Source organism: Colobus angolensis, unplaced genomic scaffold (genome assembly GCF_000951035.1).
Source record: "Colobus angolensis palliatus isolate OR3802 unplaced genomic scaffold, Cang.pa_1.0 Scaffold108, whole genome shotgun sequence".
NCBI classification, from domain to species: Eukaryota; Metazoa; Chordata; class Mammalia; order Primates; family Cercopithecidae; genus Colobus; species Colobus angolensis.
This window is the reverse complement of record NW_012111808.1, coordinates 7,101,919-7,126,296: the sequence shown is the minus strand read 5'-3', so window position 1 is coordinate 7,126,296 and position 24,378 is coordinate 7,101,919. Positions and strand designations below refer to the sequence as shown.

At 44.0% G+C, this 24,378-nt stretch overlaps 1 protein-coding gene across 1 annotated transcript in view; it reads left to right on the top strand.

Annotated features, from left to right (window-relative positions):
- The first annotated feature begins 447 nt into the window (after positions 1-447).
- Positions 448-24,378, top strand: part of CCBE1 (collagen and calcium binding EGF domains 1) — a 254,815-nt gene continuing 230,884 nt past the window's right edge. Inside the window, exons 1-2 of the mRNA XM_011949419.1 lie at positions 448-642; positions 1,136-1,216. Coding sequence (XP_011804809.1) covers positions 512-642; positions 1,136-1,216 — 212 coding nt within the window. The 5' untranslated portion in view covers positions 448-511. The remainder of the gene's footprint in view (positions 643-1,135; positions 1,217-24,378) is intronic.

Sequence of the window (24,378 nt, the reverse complement as noted above, 5' to 3'; positions counted from 1 at the left end):
CTGGGCTTTAGACACCCATGGACAACAGGAAGGAAGCTTATTAACCCCTCTCCTCCCCCTCCCTCTTCTCCCCGGTGGAGAATCAGCTCCTCCTCCTCCCGGTCGTGCGACCCTGGTGCAAAATGCAAACAGCCGCCCGCTTTCCCCACCCTGCGCGGTTCTCCCAGAGGAGGGAGAGGGAAGAGTCGAGGACGCAGCCCCAAGCCGAGTCCGGCAAGTCTGTCAATCCGGCGTGAAGGTCCCGACGAGACAACTTGGACCCCAGGGCCCTCGTGCCGGCCGGACACCGCAGGTACCCCCTTTACCTGCCTCTCTGCTGGCACCCCAACTTCCAGCATTATTTTCTCCCCAGCCACATAATATTCCGGACCTCTGCTCCCCGTGCAGGTGGTGCAAACGCCCCTGCTCTCCGGCGCCCCCTGCCGGGAAGAGGGAAGGCGGCGGCCGCGGAGGAGCAGGACGCGGGGCCGGGACAGAGCTCGGCTCTGGGAAGAAGCCGGGAGCTTCCCTGATGGTGCCGCCGCCTCCGAGCCGAGGAGGAGCTGCCAGGGGCCAGCTGGGCAGGAGCCTGGGTCCGCTGCTGCTGCTCCTGGCGCTGGGACACACGTGGACCTACAGAGAGGAGCCGGAGGACGGCGACAGGTAAGCGCTGCAAGCCCCAGCGGAGGGCGAGCTCCTGCTGGATGCGCGTCCGGCTCGCCAGGGTGCCGGCGGTCCTCCTCGGCGCGCACTCCCGCAGCGATCCGCACGCCTTCACTAAGGAGAGTGCTCAGCTGTCCTGGGCTACACTTCCCTTAGCTCCCGGGTATCAGCCCATGCGCCCTGCCATCCGTGGGTCGCGTCTGGGATACCCTCTGTCTAGCGTTCCTGCCTCCCCCCGCGTACCACACCGGCGGGCACAGATCGTGAACCCCGCTTCCTTTCTCCTGGAGCTGGTTCGCTCCGTCGTGACCCTCGCCTGGCTCGTCCCTGTGCCCGGAGTCTGCTCCGCGTACGCGTTTGGGGACCAGCCCCTGCCCAGCGCGCCGGGACGCGGAGCGGGGCGATCCCCCACGCGCCAGGGACTCCCCAGAGCGCACTGCCCGCCTCCGCTGTCTCGCTGAGAATCAAACGTTTCCTCTGCACTTTTTCGTAGAGAAATCTGCTCAGAGAGTAAAATCGCGACGACTAAATACCCGTGTCTGAAGCCCACAGGCGAGCTCACCACATGCTACAGGTAAGCCTGGGGGCTCTGCCGACTGTTCGCCACTGCGCACCGGGGCTGACTGGGAGGCGGCGCCGTAAAGGAGGGGTTTGGAGACGCGCTTGGGACCCGAGCAGCGTTTACACCGGAACGTGCTGGGTGCGTGCTGCGCGGTGCGAATTTTTGAGTGTTGGTTGGATAGGAGTCAGAGCAACACTGGGCAACTGAGTTTGCATCTAGGGTGTGTGCCCTGAGATCCTGAGGATGTTTGCCGCTCCCTGAAATACTTGCGTGGCGAAAGTTGGAGAAGAGGCGGCTACAAGTCTGTGAAGGAGATTGGATTGGATTTTGGGTGTAAACAATGGGGCGTAGCAAACACGGATGGCGGCTTTTGTATTCGTGTTTTGTTGTGAAAGCACAAAGTCAACAAGGCAATTCTTGGCACTTGACTGTCTTCTGACCTTCTGTTGGGGCAGCGTGTGACTGTCACGGCCTCTGGACAAAAATGGAGGAGGAGGATTGTGAGTGGTTGTGTTGAGTGAAGACAAAAAGATTGTTGGGGCAGAGGAAAAAAGTATTTCTAAGAATGTGGGCCACAGATCCACCTGGGTATCTGTTAAATGAGTGACCCTGGGTGACCACTAAGCGTGGATGGGGCTAGGGAATCGGTAGTTATAAAATGATCCCCAGGTGGTTCTTATCTCCGAAAGGAGAGAACCACTGTTCTGCTTGCAGCCTTTTGGAGATGAGGGTTGATTTTGGTTTTTCACCATTGAATTCTTGGCTTCTGTTCCAGTGCTCTCACTGGATAGGGGAGCATGCACCCATAAACGTTTATTGGGTATCTGCTTTTTAGAGGCGCTGTACAAGGTACTGTGATCATATGCCCACACCTGACTGTCTCTGAGACTTATATACTCTGTTCAGGTTGCCGGGATAAATACTGAGTAGTACACGGTAACACAGCAGTCCCTAGAAACGAACTTGAAAGAAAACAATGTTTTATTCCTCATAAGGTTGTTGCCTATGAATCAATGATAGCGTTTCCTGCAGCTGAGAGCATTTCATATACCCAAAGGTTCAGACGTAAGTGATTCCAGGGCTGTCAGTTTATGGGTACAAAAGCGCCATCAGTTACATCGTGTACTTCTGCTCTTAAATCTGTTGTTGGCAGTGGAGGGACAACAATTAGGCAAATCAACAGTCACTTCTTGCGCTTAGGAGTGACTCTTGGCGTGTGCGGGGCATGAACGCTGAACAAAAAGAGAGGTAGTAGAGGAGAAAGGAGTATGTTCAGTTGGCAGGTTAAGTCTTCAAGAGGCTAACTGGGTGAGCAAGGTCACCGAGCTCCTGAAGTGACCTGGTGGTACTGGCAGCAGGATTGCTTGCCTGGTTCCAGCCCTGTCTTTCATCCACACGACCACAGTGTTTCTTAGGACACATTGTTTTCCTATCAGCACGGTATAAAGACTCGAATTTAACATGGGAAATGACACTGAGATGGTTTGCTCATTTGTTCAGTCCCTGAAGGTCAGACTTCACATAAATCAGTGACAGTTACAGAATGCATGTTAGATTTTCAGAAACCATTTGGTGCCCGATTATTCTGTTTGTTAATGCCATTACTGTCGTCTTTTCCAGACTTTTTAAAGCAGTGTGGTGTTTCTTTTATACTCTTTCAACAGGAGACACTAGCAGCACCTTGGCATGTGTTTTCACTAACAGCTACTCAAACTTCTATGAGATCTAGCAAAAATGATGTTTTATATCAAGGAGAAGAAGAAAGAGCTTTGTTTAAAGGAATGGGAAAGGATGCTTTCAGCTTGAAAGTGGTATTGATCCTTGTGTATATGAAAAGATCTTAGATTTTGTTTTTAGATCTATTTTCTCTATGGAAGTCAAGCGTTCTCTGTATTCCATTGGTCTTATCCTGTTTCTATAATCGACTCATCTTGAACCCCAAGAATAGAGGATACTGTTTTCCTTAGTTTGTGACTTGATTGTCCTAACCCTGTAGACCCTTGCTACCTCAAGTATCATCTGGAAACCAGCTGCACAGCATGATCTGGGAGCTTGTTAGAATCCCAGGCCTCTGCCCCCAGATCTCTTGAATCAGAATCTCTCTTAATGAGAGACGCATACAATCTTGAAGCACTGTTGTAAGAAACCAGTGTCCTCATCCCCAGGATACATGCAGACCCATTTAGACAGATCCTTAAAGGAGCATGGAGGCTTTTGCAGATGACCAAACAGTTAGCTGTCCTACCTTGTTAAACTAAAGTGAGATAAACAACCAGCCTTCCAGGAAGCCAGCCTTTAAAAGTCACTTTGAATTGAGCTGTGAGTAATGCAGCATTACTGATGGAATGTTCTTTGACTATATAGAATTCTCTGTACCAGGTGGCTTTTGGTGAATGGTTTTCAGCACAAGTGAAGGAACTCTGGAAGCCAATTCTGAACTTGAAGTGTGTTTAAAAATGACTTTTAAAAAGTTACTAGGCCAGGTGTGGTGGCTCATGCCTGTAATCCCAGCACTTTGGGAGGCCGAGGCTGGCGGATCTCAAGGTCAAGAGATGGAGACCATCCTGGCCAACATGGCAAAACCCCATTGCTACTAAAAATACAAAAATTAGCTGGGGGTGGTGGCGCACACCTGTAGTCCCAGTTACTTGGGAGGCTGAAGCAGGAGAATCACTTGAACTCAGGAGGCAGAGGTTGCAGTGAGCTGAGATCGCACCAATGCACTCCAGCCTGGTGACAGAGCAAGCCTCCTTAAAAAAAAAAAAAAAAAGTTACTAACATGTCATGCCACTGCATTCTCACTCCAGCCTGTATAGCAGAGTGAGATGAAGTCTCACTCTTATTGCCCAGGCTGGAGTGTGATGGCATGTGATCTCGGCTCACTGCAACCTCTGCCTCCTGGGTTTGAGTGATTCTCCTGGCTTAGCCTCCCGAGTAGCTGAGATTATAGGCATCTGCCACCATATCCAGCTAATTTTTGTATTTTTAGTAGTGATGAGGTTTTACCACATTTTGCCAGGCTGGTCTCAAACTCCTGACCCCAAGTGACCTGCCCGCCTTGGCCTCCCAAAATGCTGGGATTACAGGCATAAGTCACTGCTCCCAGCCAAGACCTCATCTCTTAAATCATTAATATGAGAGATAGGTTTAATACTAAAATAAGTATGATAGAGTGAGTGATAAATCTGATCTGCCATTATACCCAAAAGTTATGGTAAACTAAATGATTTGGAGAAGAAAAAACGGACTCTGAATATCCTTTGTCCTGAAACTACCTCCTTACCCTACTTATGTTTTACTTAGTTTCATGTAAGCAACACCTTTCTACTTCTAGCATTTTTTATTAGATTATTAAATGGGAGTGACAACTTGAGGATTTGACAGTGTATTTCACTATTTTATGCACTTCACATACAGCCATCTCACGTACGGCCAACTTTGTAGCATTTGTATTATCTGAACTTTACAAAGAAGTGAAGCAAATCTCATCATTAGATATTAATGATATATGTGAGAGCCAGGATTCAAACTCAGGGTTGTCTGACTTCAATGCATGAGCCCTTTCATCATCCCAGAGGTGTGTATGGGATGTTCCAGATTCTGGGATATAAGTAAGAAGACTGGAAACCCAGATGGCTGTACATTTCAAAGACAGAGTTTCACAGAAAACACTGTCATCCACCAGGATCACATCCAGGCTTTCTGAATTACCATTGCCCTTGCAGTCTGTCTTGGACAACTGAGCTTATACACAAAATTCGTGCATACATACATAACTCTTTCCTTGTAGGATTTTATCTTAATCACAGGGTCAGTGTCTCCATGGACTGTCTATCCCCATTGTGTATTGTGCCAAGTACCTAATGTTTATTAAGCACTTCTCAAATGAATGCCAGTGACAGCTTAGTGAGTTTATGTATTTGCTCAGCATTATAATGTGACACAGGGAATATTCTTACCCGTAGTTAGGATATCAGAGTTGGGTAATGTAGCTGAACTGAACTGATAGCCAAACTAAGCATATAAAGTTATTACAGCATTACCTGTCTTGTGGGTATCAAAGTTTTGCCCACAAGTTCTTTTCCCCCCTTTCCCAAACCATGTAGTTTGAACAAAAGATTTTACCTTTCCTTTATTGGGTGATACCAATAAAAATATTCCTGTCTGGGTGCGGTGGCTCATGCCTGTAATCCCAGCACTTTGGGAGGCCAAGGCAGGTGGATCACGAGGTCAAGAGATCGAGATCATTCTGGCTAACATCATGAAACCCCGTCTCTACTAAAAATACAAAAATTAGCTGGGTGTGGTGGTGCATGTCTGTAGTCCCAGCTACTTTGGAGGCTGAGGCAAGAGAATCATTTGAATCCAGGAGGTGGAGGTTGCAGGGCACTGAGATCTCACCACTGCACTCCAGCGTGGTGACAGAGCAAGACTCTGTCTCAAAAAAAAAAAAAAAAAAAAAAAAAGCTTTCCTTAAACAAGAAATATGCTTGTGTGTAGGAAACACTAATGAAACCCAGTTTTCACTGAGGCTGTGGAATAAACATCCTAATCAACCCTTGACTTCTTAATTAATAATCTATTGTGCATTGATTTCAAGCTCAGAATAGTCCTAGGAAATGTTTGAATATAAAATGATAAAGTACAATCTCTGGCCTCAGTTTGCAGACTTGATTTTATATCAAGGTCTTTGAAACTGTGACCAATAAGCAATGCTGTATGATTGAGTTCAAAGTCATGTAGTTCATATGCTGTACTAGTGATGGGGAAGAGAGACAAGCAGCTAGAAATGGCTTTTGGGCAAAAGAAGATTTAACCATGTTCTTCAAAATGGTTTTTCCCCCGTTTTTAAAAGTGTATACTTTCATTCAACTGGTCTCAAGTAGGTGTACAGTTAAGCCCTGACTGCCTCCACCCACTCTCAGGGAGACCAAAAGCCTTCATACGTCTCAAGCTGGGGGACAAAAAAGGGGGGCCATGAAGGCTGGTCAAAATAAAATACTTTTAAGATGAAGATTTAAAAATTTTTGCATTACATGATTTACATGAAAGCAATGCTATCACCTCCCCTGTGTGGACTCCGGAGAGGACTGAGCCCTTCTTCTTAGAAGTAGGGTGGCTTTTAGGAAAGCAAGGGACTTCGTGTAACAATGCATCTCACGATATTTGGAACGGTTGTTTAAAAAAAGAACAATGTACAATCAAAGTCCTTGGCCACATTGTAGACCTTTGAGGGATGCTCACTCCAACAGACTGCCATCACCTTCACAGAAAACAAGATGAGATAGGCATGGCTTTGTGGTTGTGTGTCTGTGTGTGTGTGTGTGTGTGTGTGTGTTTTGGCTTGACGAAATGGTTCTTTAACTGTTTGGTAAATACTTTTAAAAAACTAGCTGTGATTTTTGACGTTGGATTCATGGAGCTCCACGTGGAGGCTAAGTGGTATGGATGCCCCAGGTGCCCCTCTGCCCTGCTGGTATTCATCTGCCCTGCTGGTATTCATCTCTCCAGCTAGTGCTGCCTTATTAGACAGTGTTCTTGCCTAATTTCCCACGTTCCCGTGTTTACTTGGAGTACTTTGAAAAGCAAGGTCCTTTTAATTAGAATAGTACTACCAGATTGATAGTGTTGGGCTCTAGGTAAGGACACATTTGAGGAAAGACTGTATAGTGCACTTCTATGGCAAGTCACCAAGTTCCCATGGCGGGAGAGGTTCGATAATGTCAAAACACATAAAATAATATAAACTCTTTGCTGCAGTTTGAATCCCGGCTCTACTACTTGGTGGTTTTGTGACCCTGAACAGTTTTAATCTCTGTGCTTTTAATTTTCTCCTCTGTAAAATGAGCATCCAATTGGTACTTAAATTATAGGGCCACTGTGAGGATTGTGCTTAATACATATAAAGTGCTTTGAAAAATTTAAGACACATAGGAAGCGCTATGTTAGTAATACCTCCCATCGTCATCACTACATCCTGCCAAGTCTGCATGTTGAATGTTTTAGATACTCAATGTATGTTTGTTGAATTTGGTGAGTCTTACGAACTTTATCTTTTTGAAAGAGCAATTTGAGACCGCAGCCAGAAACATCGCTCGTTTCCAGATGCTGTTTTGAAATGTAGGAGAGCCCAGAAACCTAGTGCCCTGGGAAAATTAGAGTATTGTTGTTTTCTGCTACCTCCCTGACTGACCAAGCTACTCTACTCATGGCCGTAAGAGCCAGTGGAAGGCACAGCCTGAACTAGAACTTGAAGTTACACCACTTTCATCCCTTGTCCAGGATTATGGAGGGTCTTACTGGCGGAAAGAAAACTAGAAATCGGATCATCAGCCCCAGGCCCATTCTGATTTCTCTCCTCTGCTTGCTTCCCTGTCCTCTGGCTGGCATACCTAAGGCCAGGTACTGAGGGCAGCTCTGTGAAGAGTTGGCTCATTCAGGGCATGTAGTTCAGGGAGGAAATGATATGAAAGTTGTGAAGAACTCTAGCCAGGCGCAGTGGCTCACGCCTGTAATGCCAGCATTTTGGGAGGCCAAGCGGGCGGATCAGGAGGTCAGGAGTTTGAGACCAGCCTGGCAACATGGTGAAACCCTGTCTCTACTAAAAATATAAAAAGTAGCCGGGCATGGTGGCACGCACCTGTAGTCTCAGCTACTCAGGAGGCTGAGGCAGGAAAATCACTTGAACCTGGGAGGCGGAGGTTGTGGTGAGCCAAGATCACGCCACTGCACTCCAGCCTGGGCAACAGAGCGAGACTCTGTCTCAAAACGAACAAAAGAAAAACAAACTTGTGAAGAAGAGAGCAGGTGCTAGGTAGAGGTGGTTTTGTGCAGAATGACCTGAATCACACACCTTGCATGCCGAAGGCAGCCTTCTCCTCTCCTGTGTTAGGCCATCTCTAGCATGGGCTGTCAACTGTCTGGGCCATCTGTTCTCATTCATGACTATATCCTCAGAGGCTAGCTCTGTGTCTGGACAGAGAGGCTGTTCTATACGTATTTGTTGAATGACAGAATGACTATGTTAAAAGTAAACAGTAAGATTTAACTGAAATCTGTTAGGCCTTCAAGAACTGCTCTTCCTTTCCAAATGTGCTTTATTTAAAATGTGAGCTAGGAAGTCTGTTCTGAAAACCAGAGATTAACTGTACCTCTGAGATGCTGCCATTGTTTTCATTGGTTCCTAGTTAGACCTATTAACTTTAATTGCTAAATGTGTAGCAGGTGCTAGATTCTGGCAGCTATGGCTAACTCCTTGAACTTGCTATCTTAAATAACACCTGACGAGGATGTGTGGGTTCCTGCCCATGTGTTAATTGTGTCACAGACGCTGGCTTTGGAGTAGAGGATCAAGGTTTTAAAGGGGGTCCCCCTGCCTTCCCACAAGAACAGGTGTTAGAGGGAAGGAGGGAGGGAAGATTCTGTATCACTTCTCACTCACTCTCAGAGAAACAATACAGAGGAATTGGAAACAATTGTAACTCAGTAACCACAAAAGGCTGCTCTTTCCCTGATGTGTCCTTTGAGATCAGATCCAGTTGCTACTCTGGTTGCTGCCTGACTTCCTATGGTTAACTTCATCCTTTGTAAGTGAAGCTGGGGTGGGTGCACCCGGAAAAGCCAAATGCCTCTTTCTTGATTCTAGATATTCTGTCTTCTCAGGAGAAGGCTTGCATTTCAATCAGCAGCTTTCCAAACCCTGCTGTTCTCCTGCTCAGCAGGACCGGAGCTGCTTTTGTGAGTTTAGAGGGTCTGCTGGCATTTGGGGCATTGTTGAGTATCTAAAGAACAAAGATCACATTCTGTTTTAGATTATTGCTTTTATTTGCGGGATGAAAAAGTAAACAGTTATAACATCTGCAGTTCCTCTTCTGCCAAGTGAGGTTCTTTTTTTCTGTGAAGCTATTGACTAATTTTAATCTTACGAACAATCTTCATTTACTTAGTCAACGAATACTTGTTGGGTGCTTACAATCTGCCAGGCACCATTCTAGACACTTAGAATATATCTTAAAATTGGACAAACCCCCAGCAACAGCAAGAATCCTCTGTCCTCATGGAATTTTAATTCCCTTTATATTTCAGTAAAGGAATTTTGACCCAAAGATTTCCTTTGGGACCTTTTTAAGATACTTGTTTTGGACATACATTTGATTAATGTCACACTTTGGGGGTTAAGATCTTAATTTCCGGTAGCCCAGCTGTGTCCTTTCAGCAACAGAAATCCCACAGCTTCAAGCAGAGTCAGGAAAACCCAGGGACGGTGGTAACAGAAGGTTTTCTGCAGAGGCGCTAGCAAGAACTTAGCATGTACCACAAGTTTCTTCCAAGAATTATTGGAATGTGAAAGCATTACAAAGAGGAGGTGAGTTATTTTGTCATGTGACCTGTGATGTGGATGGCAGCATCAAAGTTGTCTGACTTAGGGACAAATACCCCAAGCCCAGCTGACCTAGGCCAGCCTCATGTTTTCCGACGGGGACTAAGCAGAATTTTAAAGAAGGCACACCCTTCCAACACTGCTTGACTCTCCACATAATGCATTATAGATCTGTCATCATGTAAGTATGTGACACTTCTTGAACAGTTAGTTTCCAGCTTGAAACACCTGTAGAGAAAGGGGTGGTGGTGATGCCTACACACTTAATCCTCATTAAGCAAAATGTCACATCTTTCTAGCTGTAAGGTATGATCCATGTGTGCTAAGAGCCCATGTGAAAGCTTGGATGAATATGTTGTCACCTTATTGGTTGTGGTAGAACTAGATCATGTTATCATGCCCTTGAGGACTTCAGAAACTGGGACCACATCCATTCTCGAGCTTGCTTTCTTGGCCACTCCTGTGGGATATTCTGTTTGCCTCACTTGCAGTGAAGCGTCTCATCCTTGGTCCTCTGGGAATGACAGGGGCAGATGTCAGCAACGTGGGCTGCCCCACAGGAGGCTGTGTAAACAGAACTGGCAGGAGATACGGGGGGGGGGCTCTCAACAGTCAGGGTCTAACCCTGGGAGTTTGGTATAGAGCAGGGATTGGCAAACTAGGGCTCATGGCTTGTTCTTGTACTCTAATAGTTTGAGTCGTTTTTGATTTTAAAACATTGCAAAAGAACACACAGAATCCCAATTTGGCCCCCAAAGTCCCAGATCTTTACTGCCTAGCCCCTTACAGAAGAAAACTTGATTCCTGCAGATCCACTTTAATACAAACACTGGGAGTGGGACTTTCCATCTATAATACCTCATCCACATATCTGAATTCTCAAGGTGACTTTGGGACAGTCACTCATCTTCATCTTTGGGTCACTTACCTGTGTGTCACCTTATTTATATTACAGTGTTTGGATTTCTTGGCCAAGCATCTTTAGTTGTCACTTGGTTTTCTGATCTCCAGAAATCACAGTTTTTGTTGAGCTGGAACTTCTTTCAAGTCATCATTCCCAAGTGATACTCGAAATGAGCATAATCTGCCAGTTTCTGAGAAGCTGACTTTATTGCAAGGAGTTGATTGAGCACTGACTTCCTGCTGCCTTGCTACAGTTTTCCATGACAAGCCTTCCTGTGCCAGTAGAATAACCCTTGAGCGTTACCTTGGTTTGCTACCTTCCCTCATTGATTTGCATATCAATTACCACACGCTTGGTAGGCTGAAAGTCACCTCTCCACATATTTCAGCATGTTAGGGTTTGTTTTTTGTTTTTGTTTTTTGAGACATGGTCTCACTCTGTCGCCCAGTCTGCAGTATAGTGGTACGATCATATCTCACTGCAGCCTCAATCTCCCAGCCTGAAGCTATCCTCCTGCCTCAGCCTCCTGAGTAGCTGGGACTACAGGAGTGCATCACCATGCCTGGCTAATTTAATTTTGTGTAGAGATGGATTCTTGCTACCTTGTCCAGGCTGGTCTTGAACTCCTCAGCCTCCTAAAGTGTTGGGATTATAGGCACGAGCCACTGCACCCAGCTGAAATGTTAGTTTTGAATTAGTAGAAAACTTTTTACATTCAAAGATCAAATGATAGCATATATTTGGAGGAATATACATCTAGAAAAAAAGCCATTTTCACTGAAGGGTATTCTGAATCAGTTATAACTTTATATTTTTCCATGTATGGCTAAAAATGTATAATACCACTATACAGGTATACTATGCAGAATATATCAGTGATTAAACTTAAGAATTTTTTTTTTTTTTTAAATAGTCTCTGTTGCCCAAGCTGGAGGGCAGTGGTGCAATCTCAGCTCACTGCAACCTCCACCTCCGGAGTTCAAGGGGTTCTCCTGCCTCAGCCTGCTGAGTAGCTGGGACTAGAGGCTTATGCCACCATGCCCGGGTAATTTTTTTGTACTTTTAGTAGAGACAGTGTTTCACCATGTTGGCCAGGCTGGTCTCAAATTCCTGACATCAGGTAATCCACCCATCTCGGCCTCCCAAAGTACTGGCATTACACGGATGAGCCACCGCGCCCAGCCTAAACTTATGAATTTTTGAACTTCCTTTTAACACCAGCTGTTTTGTTCCACAAAGCTCATGGAGACTCCTAAATAGTGATGGCTTTAACAATGACTGTGGAAAACAGTAGTGGAGGAGGAGAGAACAGTCTAAAAGAAATATTCTGAGGAAAGAGAGACAAAGTCTGATAATGGTATTTTGGCAAAGGAAGGGAAAAGTTAGGAAACTGGAATTCGTCATTTGATATATTAGGAAGGTAAAGGAATGATGTGGTGTAGAGAAAAAAAAACACAGGCACAGATCTGTTCAGAAATAGGATCCTATGGAGATGAAGTTGTGAAAATTTTCTCACCTTTAACATACCCATTTTAACTTCAGTAGGCTTAAACTTAGAAAGGTTCATAGATAGACAAATGTAAGTTTTGTAACCCTCTGCCTTTGTCTAGCACTATTTCCTCGAAGACTGGAGGGCATCTGTAAGCCAGCACAGATCACGCTGTGGCTTTTTCTGTGACGATGACTTCTTTGCTTTCATTTGGATTGCTCTTAATAATGTGTCCTTGCTTCATTTTGGAATATTCCCACAAATAAATGGCTCACTTTTTCGTGGTGTGAAATTGCATGGTAGAGCGGAGGTTGCCTTCCTGGGAACCCACCTAGACCACAGACTTGTTGAACCAATTGCAGGTTGTATGAGAGCAGACGATGATGCCCTTTAGAGGCAAGGTTGCCCCCAAACAAAAATGCACTGGAGTGTAGTTCTGGCCAAATCTGAATGATTAGAAAAACTTAGAATATAATATCAACAGGCTTTTATCTCTGAGAACATTTGAAGGGTTTTAAAAATTCTGTAAAATTGGTTTTGGTATTGTTGGTTTTCTGCAGATCACACTGGCCTAGTTGGGTGGACAGAGGGAGAGAGAAACGGTATTGTAACCCCATACTTATGACTGGCAACAACTTCTATCTGGAACACAGCTGAAAAAGGAAGAAGGGGAGAAGGAAAGGGATGACAATACAGAGGAGCTTTGAATCCAAAATGGATATTATAAAGAAAACATCACAAGAAATAGATATTACAAAAGGCTTTGAGGAACCAAAGATGGATATAAAAAAGCATCAAATACTGTCTGATGAGTGCCTCAGTTTGCCCTGTGTGTGAGGACTCACTGTCAGAAGCTGTTCCAGCTTGTCTTTATACTGTACAAGCTCTTACATAGTGTCAAGGTCACATGCAGGTGCATGGCAGGGCTGGGCTGGGCTTCAAAGCCAGGCAGTCTGACTCCAGAGCCTGTTTTCTTCTCAACTACTGGGCTCTTGAAGGCCTGACAATTGTGGTTACCTTGCTTTTCTGCCAACTGCAAATTTAAAAGAGGCACTTAGAGGAAGGGAGGACTGCTGGAAACAGTGACATTCATCCCACTAGTTAAAAACAAAAGTTGGACAAGTCATCAAAAGTAGTCACAAAAATCATTCCCCCTGACTCGAAAAACCCAGCACACACTGATGCCATTTAATAAAGGGGACACGTTGTCATACATGCCTTGCTTTCGATGGATATCACTGTCCACGATGTCCTGAGTTATTCAATGAAATGAAATTCTGTTCAACATCATTGAAGAATAACGGGGATTAAGCTTTATCTAAAATAACAGGGATTAAGCTTTATTATGCTTTCATTTCTGCAGAGCCTGTCTCCAGGATGGTGCCAAATTTGAGGAGATTAGAACCTATTCTGTTCACAGCAAGACATCACTGTTAAAAATGCAGGTGCCCAGGCCTCATCCCAGACCTACCCAATCACAATTTGCATTCTGACAAGGTCACTAGGTGCTTCTTATGCACATCAAATGTTGAGAAGCACGGTCCTAATCGTCACTGTATCACTGTAACAACAGAATGTTCTGTTGTTTCCTTCCTGGCAAGGTGCTAGGCAGTGATTCTTAGCCTGGTCTGCACATAGAAATCATCTGAGGAGTTTTTTAAAAATCGCAGCATTCAGGCTGCTCCACATACCTTGGCTTGCCACCTTTCACACCAGAGTCATGCCAGAAACTCCGGAGGTGGGTGCCAGGCACCAGGAATTTCTAAAGCTCCTCATGTGATTCCAATAGGTTGAAAACCTCTGCCTTAAACTTGAGGAGGAAGCATAAGGTTGTGAGCAGCCTGGTTCTTTGTCAGAAGCTGGGTAAATGGTCTTTGTTTCTTCCATGGCTACTGAGCCGGGGTCTCTTGTGTCCTTTGCAATTGCTGCAGGTCCAGGTCCCTCGGTGGTCCTTCGGTGACTGTCACCATGCCTGTGTCTCCAATCCTTCCTCTGTTAGACCCTCTCCATTCTGTGCGGGGTGGTTTGAGGGTGTCAGGGAAGTGATGGAGGGGATAACAGGAGAGTGGATCAAGGATAGGATGAGTTCTTGGTTTCTTCAGCTGAGCCATTCCAAATCTCAGGGTGCAAATTCCATCACTCTTTATTTTGTATTGTAGGCTCTCAGCTTGGTGTCTGGAGCTACTCAATGACCTTTGGTGCATTAAAAAAAATATTTTGCTTTGTTGCTGCACTGTATGAAACTTCTCCCAAGATATAAACATGACTCAGCATATTATAAATGAAAGCTTTTCAGCGTCAAGCTGTGTTTTTCTTTCCTTGTGAGTATCAAACACATTTTTTTACATGGTATGATTGGACATCTACATGCTGTTGGAGATTCTCCCCTCACCCTATCTGTACGCTTTACTCTCCAGTCCTCCTGATAATTGAAAGAATTTCTCAACCCTTCACCCTCCACCCCAGAAAACACAAGGCTTTTTACGGGCTTGAGTTAACTGTATGCATCACAAAATAATGGTTTCTGTGGTTTGACCAGATAGTTATAATTCAAGCTCTGTATTTACCACATGGCCTTAAACCAGGCAGTCTCCAAATATGTGTGTCTATAATGCATAGTTTGTACATGTAATTGTCTTTTTGAGTGTTACAATAGCAATTACCCTGGCTAAATCATAGAAATGGAAGTGATTATAAAGCAAGAAATAAAGGAAACGCAATTGCATTTTGTGTATAGAGTATAGAGGTACCCCTGAGGCTGTTAATGAAGAATCTCTGAATTTGAGGCTGGCAAGACACAAAGTGGTATATAAGTGACCTGAGTTTAATACATTTCAGAACTTGCTAGTTTGAGCGTGGCAACCTATTACTGAGGATATTATAGGAATGGAGATTTTGTTTTGTTTTATTTTTTTTGAGACAGAGTCTCACTCCGTCACCCAGGCTGGAGTGCCGTGGCACAATCTCAGCTCACTGCAACCTCCACCTCCCAGGTTCAAGCGTTTCTTGTCCCTCAGCCTTCTGAGTAGCTGGCATTATAGGCACCCGCCACCATGCCAGGCTAATTTTTGTATTTTTAGTAGAGACAGGGTTTTGCCATGTTGGCCAGGCTGCTCTTGAACTCCTGGCCTCAGGTGATCTGCTTGCCTTGATCTCCCAAAGTGTAGGAAAGGAGATTTAATGAGAAGGCATGAGAGGATCTGAGTGGACTCCTGACCATTACTCAGCATCTCCACCCCCCCAACTGCTTTGCAAGTCCATTCCCGGAAACCCTCAGTGTTTCAGAAGTATATTTTGAGGCCGTAAAATATAGGTAAATTATGATCAGCAGAGACCACATTAAGGTCAATGAAAAAGGGTGCTCTAGGCTGGAGACAACTGGCCCTGGGGGTTCTGGTGGTCCAGCTGCTACCCTGCTGTCCTAGGGAAGGAGGGATTTGAGGTCTTGGCACAGACAAGGCCATGTCTTGGTGGTCACTGGTGTGGGGGGTGAGGTGGGAATTCATGTGTACTGACTGGGATGCTCCAGCGTGGACTACCCCAGCTTGCAGCCCTTGGCCATCTGGCTTTGTTTACTCAGGCTGTATCTCCAGGTCCTGCCTCTTCAGTGAATCCTTCCTTGACTTTCTTTCCTTTCTTTTTCCTTTCTTTCTTTCCTTGGTTTCTTTTTTTGAGTTGGAGTCTCACTTTGTCACCCAGGCTGGCATACAGTGATGTAATCTTGGCTCACTGCAATCTCCGCCTCCTGGGTTCAAGTGATTCTCCTGCCTCAGCTTCCAGAGTAGCTGGGATTACAGGCGTGCGCCACCACCGCTGGCTAATCTTTTTTGTATTTTTGGTGGAAATGAGGTTTCGCCACGTTGGCCAGGCTGGTCTCAAACTCCTGACCTCAGGTGATCCACCTGCCTCAGCCTCCAAAAGTGCTGGGATTACAGGTGTGAGTCACCGTGCCTGGCCAACTTTCTTTGTAAAAAAAGGAAAACTTCACACTGTTCAGCCTTTAAATGTGATCTTAGGAGTTGTGTTCATTTGCTAGCATAGATTGACCCACTATTGGATTTTCCTAACACGTTTGACACATGCTTCTGTGTGTGCCTTTGAGGTGATGTCTGCCTTTGTCTTGTGAAGCTCAGAGCACTAGGAGCATATCTAATCCTTATGCCTTGAACAGGTGAGAGTTTCACTCACACTTTTTTAGGGTTTTTTTAGGGTTCTAAAATTCAGGGGTTTGAATCCCAAAAGAAACTGCCTTCATGATGAGGGGAAAGCACTTTTGTTCTTCTAGGAAAGTATATGAAATATATATCACTTTTTCTACCATCCCAGCTGACCTACCCAAGGGAATGGAGATTCTTAGGTTTGGAAAAAGGAAGACAGAAGGATTATTTGACAATTTCTTTACAAAGGAAAGCTCCACTCTGTAGTTCCTACAGGGAAGGGGGCACAAGAAGGAAGAGTTCTGTTTTGGAAGTTTTCTTTTTTAAGAGTTTATTTACCTTGGTTATAGTCATGGCAGTATTTACTCTGCATGTTTTACATCATGGCAATGTGCGAGTTAGAACTGAGGGTCATCCAATTTCACCCCTTCTGGTAAAGACGATCAAAGGGTTGGAGTTTATTTTTCCTAATCTTTCTTACGCATATGCTAAGATATTCTTAGACTTAACACTTATAGAAATGGGTTTATTCTGCAATTGCTTTTTCCCAGTTAATAGATAAGGAATACTTGCTCATGATTAAATAGGGTGCTAAACCATTTCACAGCATGGTATTTCACAGCATGGCATTTAATTGTATGGAGGCATCATAATTCATCTATTCATTGGAGAGTTCTCTAAGGAAATTAGCAGATGCTAAAGGGGTGAGTCTTTGTTTCAGTATATTCAGATTTTAAACTTGATATACTTAAAATTAACATCTTAAGTTTTATCAGAATGAATCAGAAGATCTAATGTAACCAGATAGCACGTGGTTCTGGAACTTGGGAGACACGGTCTTTTTTTTTTTTAAGATGAAGTCTTGCTGTCTCCAGGCTGGAGTCCAGTGGCGAGATCTTGGCTCACTGCAGCTCCTCCACCTCCTGGGTTCACGCCATTCTCCTGCCTCAGCCTCCCGAGTAGCTGGGACTACAGGCGCCTGCCACCACTCTCAGCTAATTTTTGTATTTTTAGTAGAGAGGATTTCACCATGTTGGCCAGGATGGTCTCGATTTCTTGACCTCGTGATCTGCCCACCTTGGCCTCTCAAAGTGCTGGGATTACAGGCGTGAGCCACCACACTTGGTCTGGGAGACATGGTTTTTAATGACCTACTCTCTCTCTACCTTCCACTGCAGGGTCCTCCAGAAACCCTCTGGCTTTCTCCAAGCCTCAGAGAAGGGATGTGGCTTTGCTTGAGTTCCTTCCAGTTCTGACAGTCTGACAGGGAGCACTCCCACCTTCACTGGGAGCAGAGCAAACAGAAGCAGGTTTAGTTTACAGCCCAGGGGATTTGCTTGACACAAGGGCGATCATCTGGACTGTGGGAGACTCTGCAGTACTTATCTCTAATCAGCCTAACAAACATGATAGCCATCTTTGCACTGTGGATTTAATCTCTTGAATGGCTTTAATGGTTTCTTACCCCAATTATTAAAAAGGAAAAAGTCTTTTTACTCTCCAGGTCTGTGCTTTAAAGTGCACTGCTCTCTGCTGCAGGATCATACTGGGTAAGTGCAGGAGCCCATCAAAGTGTTAAGGGCCCTGGCTGGCCACTGGCTGGCTGGCTTTTCACAGCTTACTTTCAAGATGTGCTGTGCCATAGGATAGCAGAACACAGGGTGAAGTATCAGCTTCCTCACTTCATGGAGAGCTGTAGTCCCAAGGCACCTGCTGCCTTCCTAAAAAGGAGAAATCAAGTTGCCTTTGGGCAGACTCCTGCTAATAAAGTGGGAAGAAAACGGGACATTGGAGGAGTTTTCTCATAAAATTTCTTACACATCTTTTATCCTAACATCCTGGGCTTGGTATGTATCTTATATTTAGTAAGGTTTCTATTACAAACTTATTTTTCAGCGCGTTTCTCCTTCTGAATGTATTTATTTTACTGACCAAAGAGCCTCTGCTCAGTGTCTCTAAGGGCCCTCGAAAAGACTTCATGTGCAAATTTACTGGCTGTGGCCTTGCTGCCATTTTCATCGTTCTGCTGCTCCGAGTTCTGGTTCCATATTTGGCTCTGTTTAGAGATTCCGAGGGAAATGGTGACACAAGACAGCTATGCAACTTAGCTGTATATGTTTAAAAAGATACTAAATAGCTTTCCTTTTTGTTTTTCTCTCAGCCAAATTTCCTTCATAAAAGGATGAGGCTTCTCTTGAATAACCCAGATAATTATCAGGTTTTTAAATTGATTAACATCCTTTCCATATTTAGGCAGTCTCAGCTTAACAAAAAGGTATCTCACTTGAGTTTTGCATGAGATCAACAGGCTGCATTTCTTTTTTTGAGACGGGGTCTCACTCTGTCACCCAGGCTGGAGTGCAGTGGCACAGTCTCGGCTCACTGCAATCTCCGCCTCTGGAGCTCAAGTGATTCTCCTGCCTCAGCCTCCCAAGTGACTGGGATTACAGGCATGTGCCACCATGCCTGGCTGATTTTTGTATTTTGAGTCGAGGTCTCACTCTGTCACCCAGGCTGGAGTGCAGTGGCACAGTCTCGGCTCACTGCAATCTCCACCTCTGGAGCTCAAGTGATTCTCCTGCCTCAGCCTCCCAAGTGACTGGGATTACAGGCATGTGCCACCATGCCTGGCTGATTTTTGTATTTTTAGTAGAGATGGGATTTCACCATGTATTCCAGGCTGGTCTCATCCTGACCTCAGGTGATTTACCTGCCTCAGCCTCCCAAAGTGCTGGGATTACAGGCATGAGTAATGACCTACCCTCTCCCTACCTTCCACTGCAGGGTCCTCCAGAAACCCTCTGTGCCCAGCCTTGATTGCCTCCTTTGGAGAGGCTAACCATAAACTCAAAAGAATGTAACCATATCTCTTACCTACCTATGACCTGGAAGCTCCCTCCCCCTTCAAGCTGTCCCGCCTTTCTAGACTGAAACAATGTTCATCTTACATATGTCGGTTGATGTCTCATGTCTCCCTAGAACGTATAAAACCAACCTGTGCTCTGACCACCTTGGGTACATGTCGTCAGGACCTCCTGAGGCTGTGTCATGGGCACGTGTCCTCAACCTTGGCAAAATACGCTTTCTAAATTAACTGAGACCTGTCTCAGATTTTGGGGGCTCACAGCATTATAATCATTAAAAGATTCAAGTTTATTTTGAGGGTGAAAAGCTGAATATATTTCTCCAAAAGAAATGTACTTCTCTCAGTGAGCAGAGGGGTGACTTTGAATAGAATGGGAGGCAGGCTGGCCCTAAGCACTTTCCAGTTTGACTTTTCCCTTTAGTTTAGTGATTTCGGGGCCCCAAGATGTTTTCCTTTCACCGTGCATGTAAAGCACACTGAAAAAAACCAAAGTTGCAGTGGAGATTCCCTTTCATCCATCATGTTACAACCCCAGCCTTAACTACATTCCTTCCAAAGGAGGGCAGGTTAAAATGCAGATTAGAAAGACTGACTTGCAAGCAGGAGAAAGTTAGAAGGAATCAAGCTTCAAACCAGCAGCCTGTTGATCTCATGCAAAACTCAAGTGAGATACCTTTTTCTTTTTCTCTCAGCCAAATTTCCTGCATAAAAGGATGAGGCTTCTCTTGAATAACCCAGTTAGTTTTAATTTGTAATTAAAACTTATAATTAACTTACAATTAAAAAGCTTATAATTATGAAAAGCTTATAATTATGAACATTTTTCAAATATGCCAATGGAGAGTCATGCTCATACCAAAATTTTGCTATGTTTGTTTCATCATAACAGGTGTGTGCATTCTGGGCAAGTTGCTAGAATAGAAATACTGCCCCGTCCTTTAGAATGGTGCACTGTGGCCCTGTTTGTGGTAGAGCAGATCACTGTATGGGGCAGCTGTCTGAGGATTGTTAACTGCTTTGGATTCAAAAACACTTAAATATAAAGTTACTTCGCCTCAAAGGCAGTTCATAGGAATACTGTAGTATGAACATGGTGTATTCTTATCGGATGAAAATTTAGCTTCGAAAGGGAAGCTAACATTTTATTTATTTTTATATGTATATTTGTATTTTACTTTTACGTTTAGAGCCCTTTTAAACCCAAATGAACAGGCCTTTACTTTGACTATTTTTTTGTTGCAAAATTGGATTCATCGATACTCAATACATTAGCTTCTCTAATATAAAAAAAAGGGGCCTGGTGCGGTGGCTCATGCCTGTAATCTCAGCACTTTGGAAGATCAAGGCAGGTGGATCACTTGAGGTCAGGAGTTTGAGATCAGCCTGACCAACATGGTGAAACCCTGTCTCTATTAAAAGTACAAAAATTAGCTGAGTGTGGTGGTAGGCACCTATAATCCCTGTTACTCAGGAGACTGAGGCAGGAGAATCGCCTCAAACCTGGGAGGCAGAGGTTGCATTGAGCGGAGATTGCGCCACTGCACTCCAGCCTGGGCAGCAGAGTGAGACTCTATCTCAAAATATATATAAATATAATTTTTTAAATATAAAAGGCAACAAATATTCTGAAGAGAAAGGTATCTAGTCATGGTCTCTCTGTTCTTAGTATTCTGATATCTAATCTTCGTGGACATTTTCAACATTTTACCTATTCAGAGTCGAATCAATGATTTACTCAACATTTTTAATGTCTTAAATGTTTAGTCTAAAATATTATTTAAATTACAGCAGTTAGAACCAAACAATCCCACAGCTGGGAAGACATTGTGCCCTCAACACCCCCCTGGTCCTTCCTGTCTTCACCACAGCAACCACTTTCTAACTTTTTGGCTTATTCTTTTGGTTTTTGCCTCCATCTCTCTAAGAAACTTAGGTTTCAGTTTTGAGTCTTCCCTGCTCCTCCTATGGTAGGAGAAGATTCAGCTATCGAGTACTGCACACGCTTATAAGCATCACACATGCTTATAACCACCGCACCTGCTTACAACCATCACACCCGCTTGCGTCCCATCTTTGCATCCCCCGGTGTGGTTGTGTTGTAGTTTGGGATAGGTCAGTTTTCAGTGTTGATGTAATGACTGTGGAAATGCTATTGACTCTAAGCCGGGTTGCATATACTAGGATTTCTTTTCCTTTCTTTTACCGTATCTTACCTGTCCTATAGTTTAATTTATTTTTTTTGTACATATATAATGAGAAACCAACCCCACTCACTCCCTTTTATGTGAAGTTCCTCTCAATATATTCAAACTCATTAGATGTTCTGTCATTTCAACCTTACATTTGGCCTAGAGCATTGAGGCCTGCACTAATCCAGTTGGTTTCTCACCTTTACTCTGTCCTGCTGGGGAATTTTTTTTTTTTTTTTTTTTAAGAGATGATCTTTTAAAAAGACTCAACTCCCGAGCCCGGGTGATCCTCCTGCCTCCTGAGTATCCTGGAAGATTTATCTTTCTCTGGTGTTGAGTTCTGGATTTCCTGGATCTCACATTTTTCCCCTTTACTGATTTATTCCTTTATTTTGGTGGATTGTATAGACTAGTTCTTTCCTGAGAAAGGATCTTGGGAAGTGTATCTTTTGAGCCTCAACAATTCACATATCCAGTTGCTTCCTTGATCTTTACTTGGATGTATTCAAGAAATTTCAAAGATGACAGGCCCAAGTAGAGATGGTGATTTCTACCCCCACCACCCCCCCACTCACAGCAGTCTGCGGCTCTAGTTTGTGCTCTGAATCCCTGGATAGTTGCTCCAGATACAAATCCAGAAGCGATTTTAGATTATTCCATTTCACATTTCCTTTGCATCAAATCTTTCATCAAATGTATCCAATTTGGGGCTTTTTGGGCTATCTCTCTCTATGCCATCATCCTGGTCCAGGCGACTGTCATCTTTGGCCTGGAATATTGCAACTGTTCCTTGCTTCCTGTCTTAACTTCTTGCAATCTGTTCCCATGTAGCAGAAGGTATGATCCTGAATCTTAAAACACCCAGGCTTAAAATCCTTCTGTGGCATCTCATCACTCTGGAAACAAAATCCATACCCCTTACCCTGGGCTGTGAGGCCCAGCTGCTGTCTTCATCTCCATCTTCATCCTACACTATCCTCCCTCAGTTGAGCTCAGTCATTTCATTTCTTTAAGACTCTTTCCTGTCTCAAGCTATTACCTGTTCCATTCCCTCTACCTGGATAAATGGTCTTCCCCCCACTGAAATCCTAATTCTGGTTCCTAATCCTTCTGAATTTAATTATGATGTCACATCCTCAGTAAGAGATCTCCCAGACTCCCCCACTGACACTTCCCTCCATCCCTATCTGTGGCTGTCCATTTCAGGTTTTTGTCTTACTTTGTTGTAGTACTTAAAATGACTTGTACCTTATTTCTTATGTCTATTCCTGACTAGATGTGAGAGCAGGGGCTGATCTGTCTCATTTTTGTATGCCCTGTGTCTAGTACGGTTCCTGATGTTGCAGAATACATATTTGTGAAAGAATGAATACATATTACTGTATGGTAAGATTGTCCTCTGAAATGGAGGCATGTTTATTTGATTTAAATTTATACTTAGGTTTATTCCATATATAAGGCAGTTATATAATATATAAGAAGACAGCATAAATTGAAAGAGAAAAGGAAAAAGATAAACAGGGCAGGAGACATATGAAATAGAGCTGGCATTGAGGCTAAGAGCCTACATCATAAGAGCCATAGACTTGCCACAGGTGGGCATTTGGTTCTGAGCTTTCTAGCATCCAGTGAGAAAGTTAGTTATATAAGTCCATTGGCAAAAACAACAGTGCTCAAGAAAATAACCACTGTTCCTTATTAAGACCAAAGGGAAGCTTTATCCAAGGATTGCTGCAAAAAGAACAGTATATAACGTGATGAAGATAATAGACATGGCGAACTTGGTAGGAATTGTTCCCCTAGTGACCTTCACGTATAGACCGCTACTGTCCTAAGTACGGTTTGGTCAAGGCTAATTTATGGGGCTTGTAGGATGATGTCTGGGCTATCCGTGCTGGATTATAGTTGTTGCTGTTTATGCCACTGCTTGCTTCTGGAGATGGCCTATGTGGGTGGTGCAGGTGTACTTTTTGGCTTTTATTAACTGTAGCTTCCTTTATGTGTCCTAACCAAATACTGCTGATTTTTAACATTGCATCATTTACTTTTGTTTGCCTCTGTTAAACATCTTAGAGATCTTGCCTCTTTTCTTCCAGACATTACTGTTAGATTCCTTCTGTCCCATCCCTAGGTCTGATGTATACCTCCTCTAGCAGCATCTTCTAGTGTAAAAGGGGCTAGGCTCCCAGACACTATTTTGAGAATGTCTTCCTAATTTCTGTATTTGATAACTGTTTCTTAACTCTGGACCAACCTTCTCTGCTCTCTGATGCATGTTTTCCTTATCTCCTGAATGTTATGGCGGCTTCCCTTTAACTCAGTAATGCTTGTATGTTGACAGTCACTGGGGATTATCAGAAGAATGGAGTTGAGAGATGGAGGAAGCTTATTTTCCTTGGCTTTGTAGAAAAGTCTTTTAATACGGGAGCTGTCCACTTAGAGGGAAGCTGCTCAGAGGAACAGAAACTTTCATGGTATTTCAGTAGTCCTGTGTGGGGGAGAAAGATGTAAAGTTGCTGTAGGTTTTAGTTATTGTTGCTTGGTTTTCCCCATATAGTGCTCAATCTGCAACCAACTGTTGACCATACCAATCACTGTTATAGATGATAATAGAACTGTGTAGTACCACGGTTGGTACACAATGCAGAAATTCCGGCCGAATCAGTTTTTGTGCCACAAATTGGGCATAACACATATTACTAGAGAACACCATTGGCAGTGAGGCTTCTGTCATTGGGCACTAGAACTGCTCATAGGAACAAAAGCTGCTAGTGACACTTTGGGCAGCTGACTAGGTTATTTTCTTCAATACTGTTATCTGAGCTACAGCTTATCTTAACTTTGGGTGTTGTATTATCCATCCTGTTTCAATGTTGTGCTTTATGAAAAGCCATGGGCCGTAAAGATAAGGATGTATACAGGAAAGTGCCAATGATAGTCGTGGTGGAAACAGAAAAAGAAAAGCCTTTTGAGCAAAACCTGGATATGGTTAAAGGCTGGATTTGCCCAGGAATTGTTTAGGTTTTACAGCTAAAGGTTACTGTTATTTATTAAATTCCTGCAGAAAATAACTTCTATTGTAACTGAAATTTTATAGATCCTAAACCCCTTTTCCCTATGAGAGCAGTTATATTTTATAACAGTTGTTGGTTACACAAGATTTCTTAGAAATGCAAATATTGTGTAATA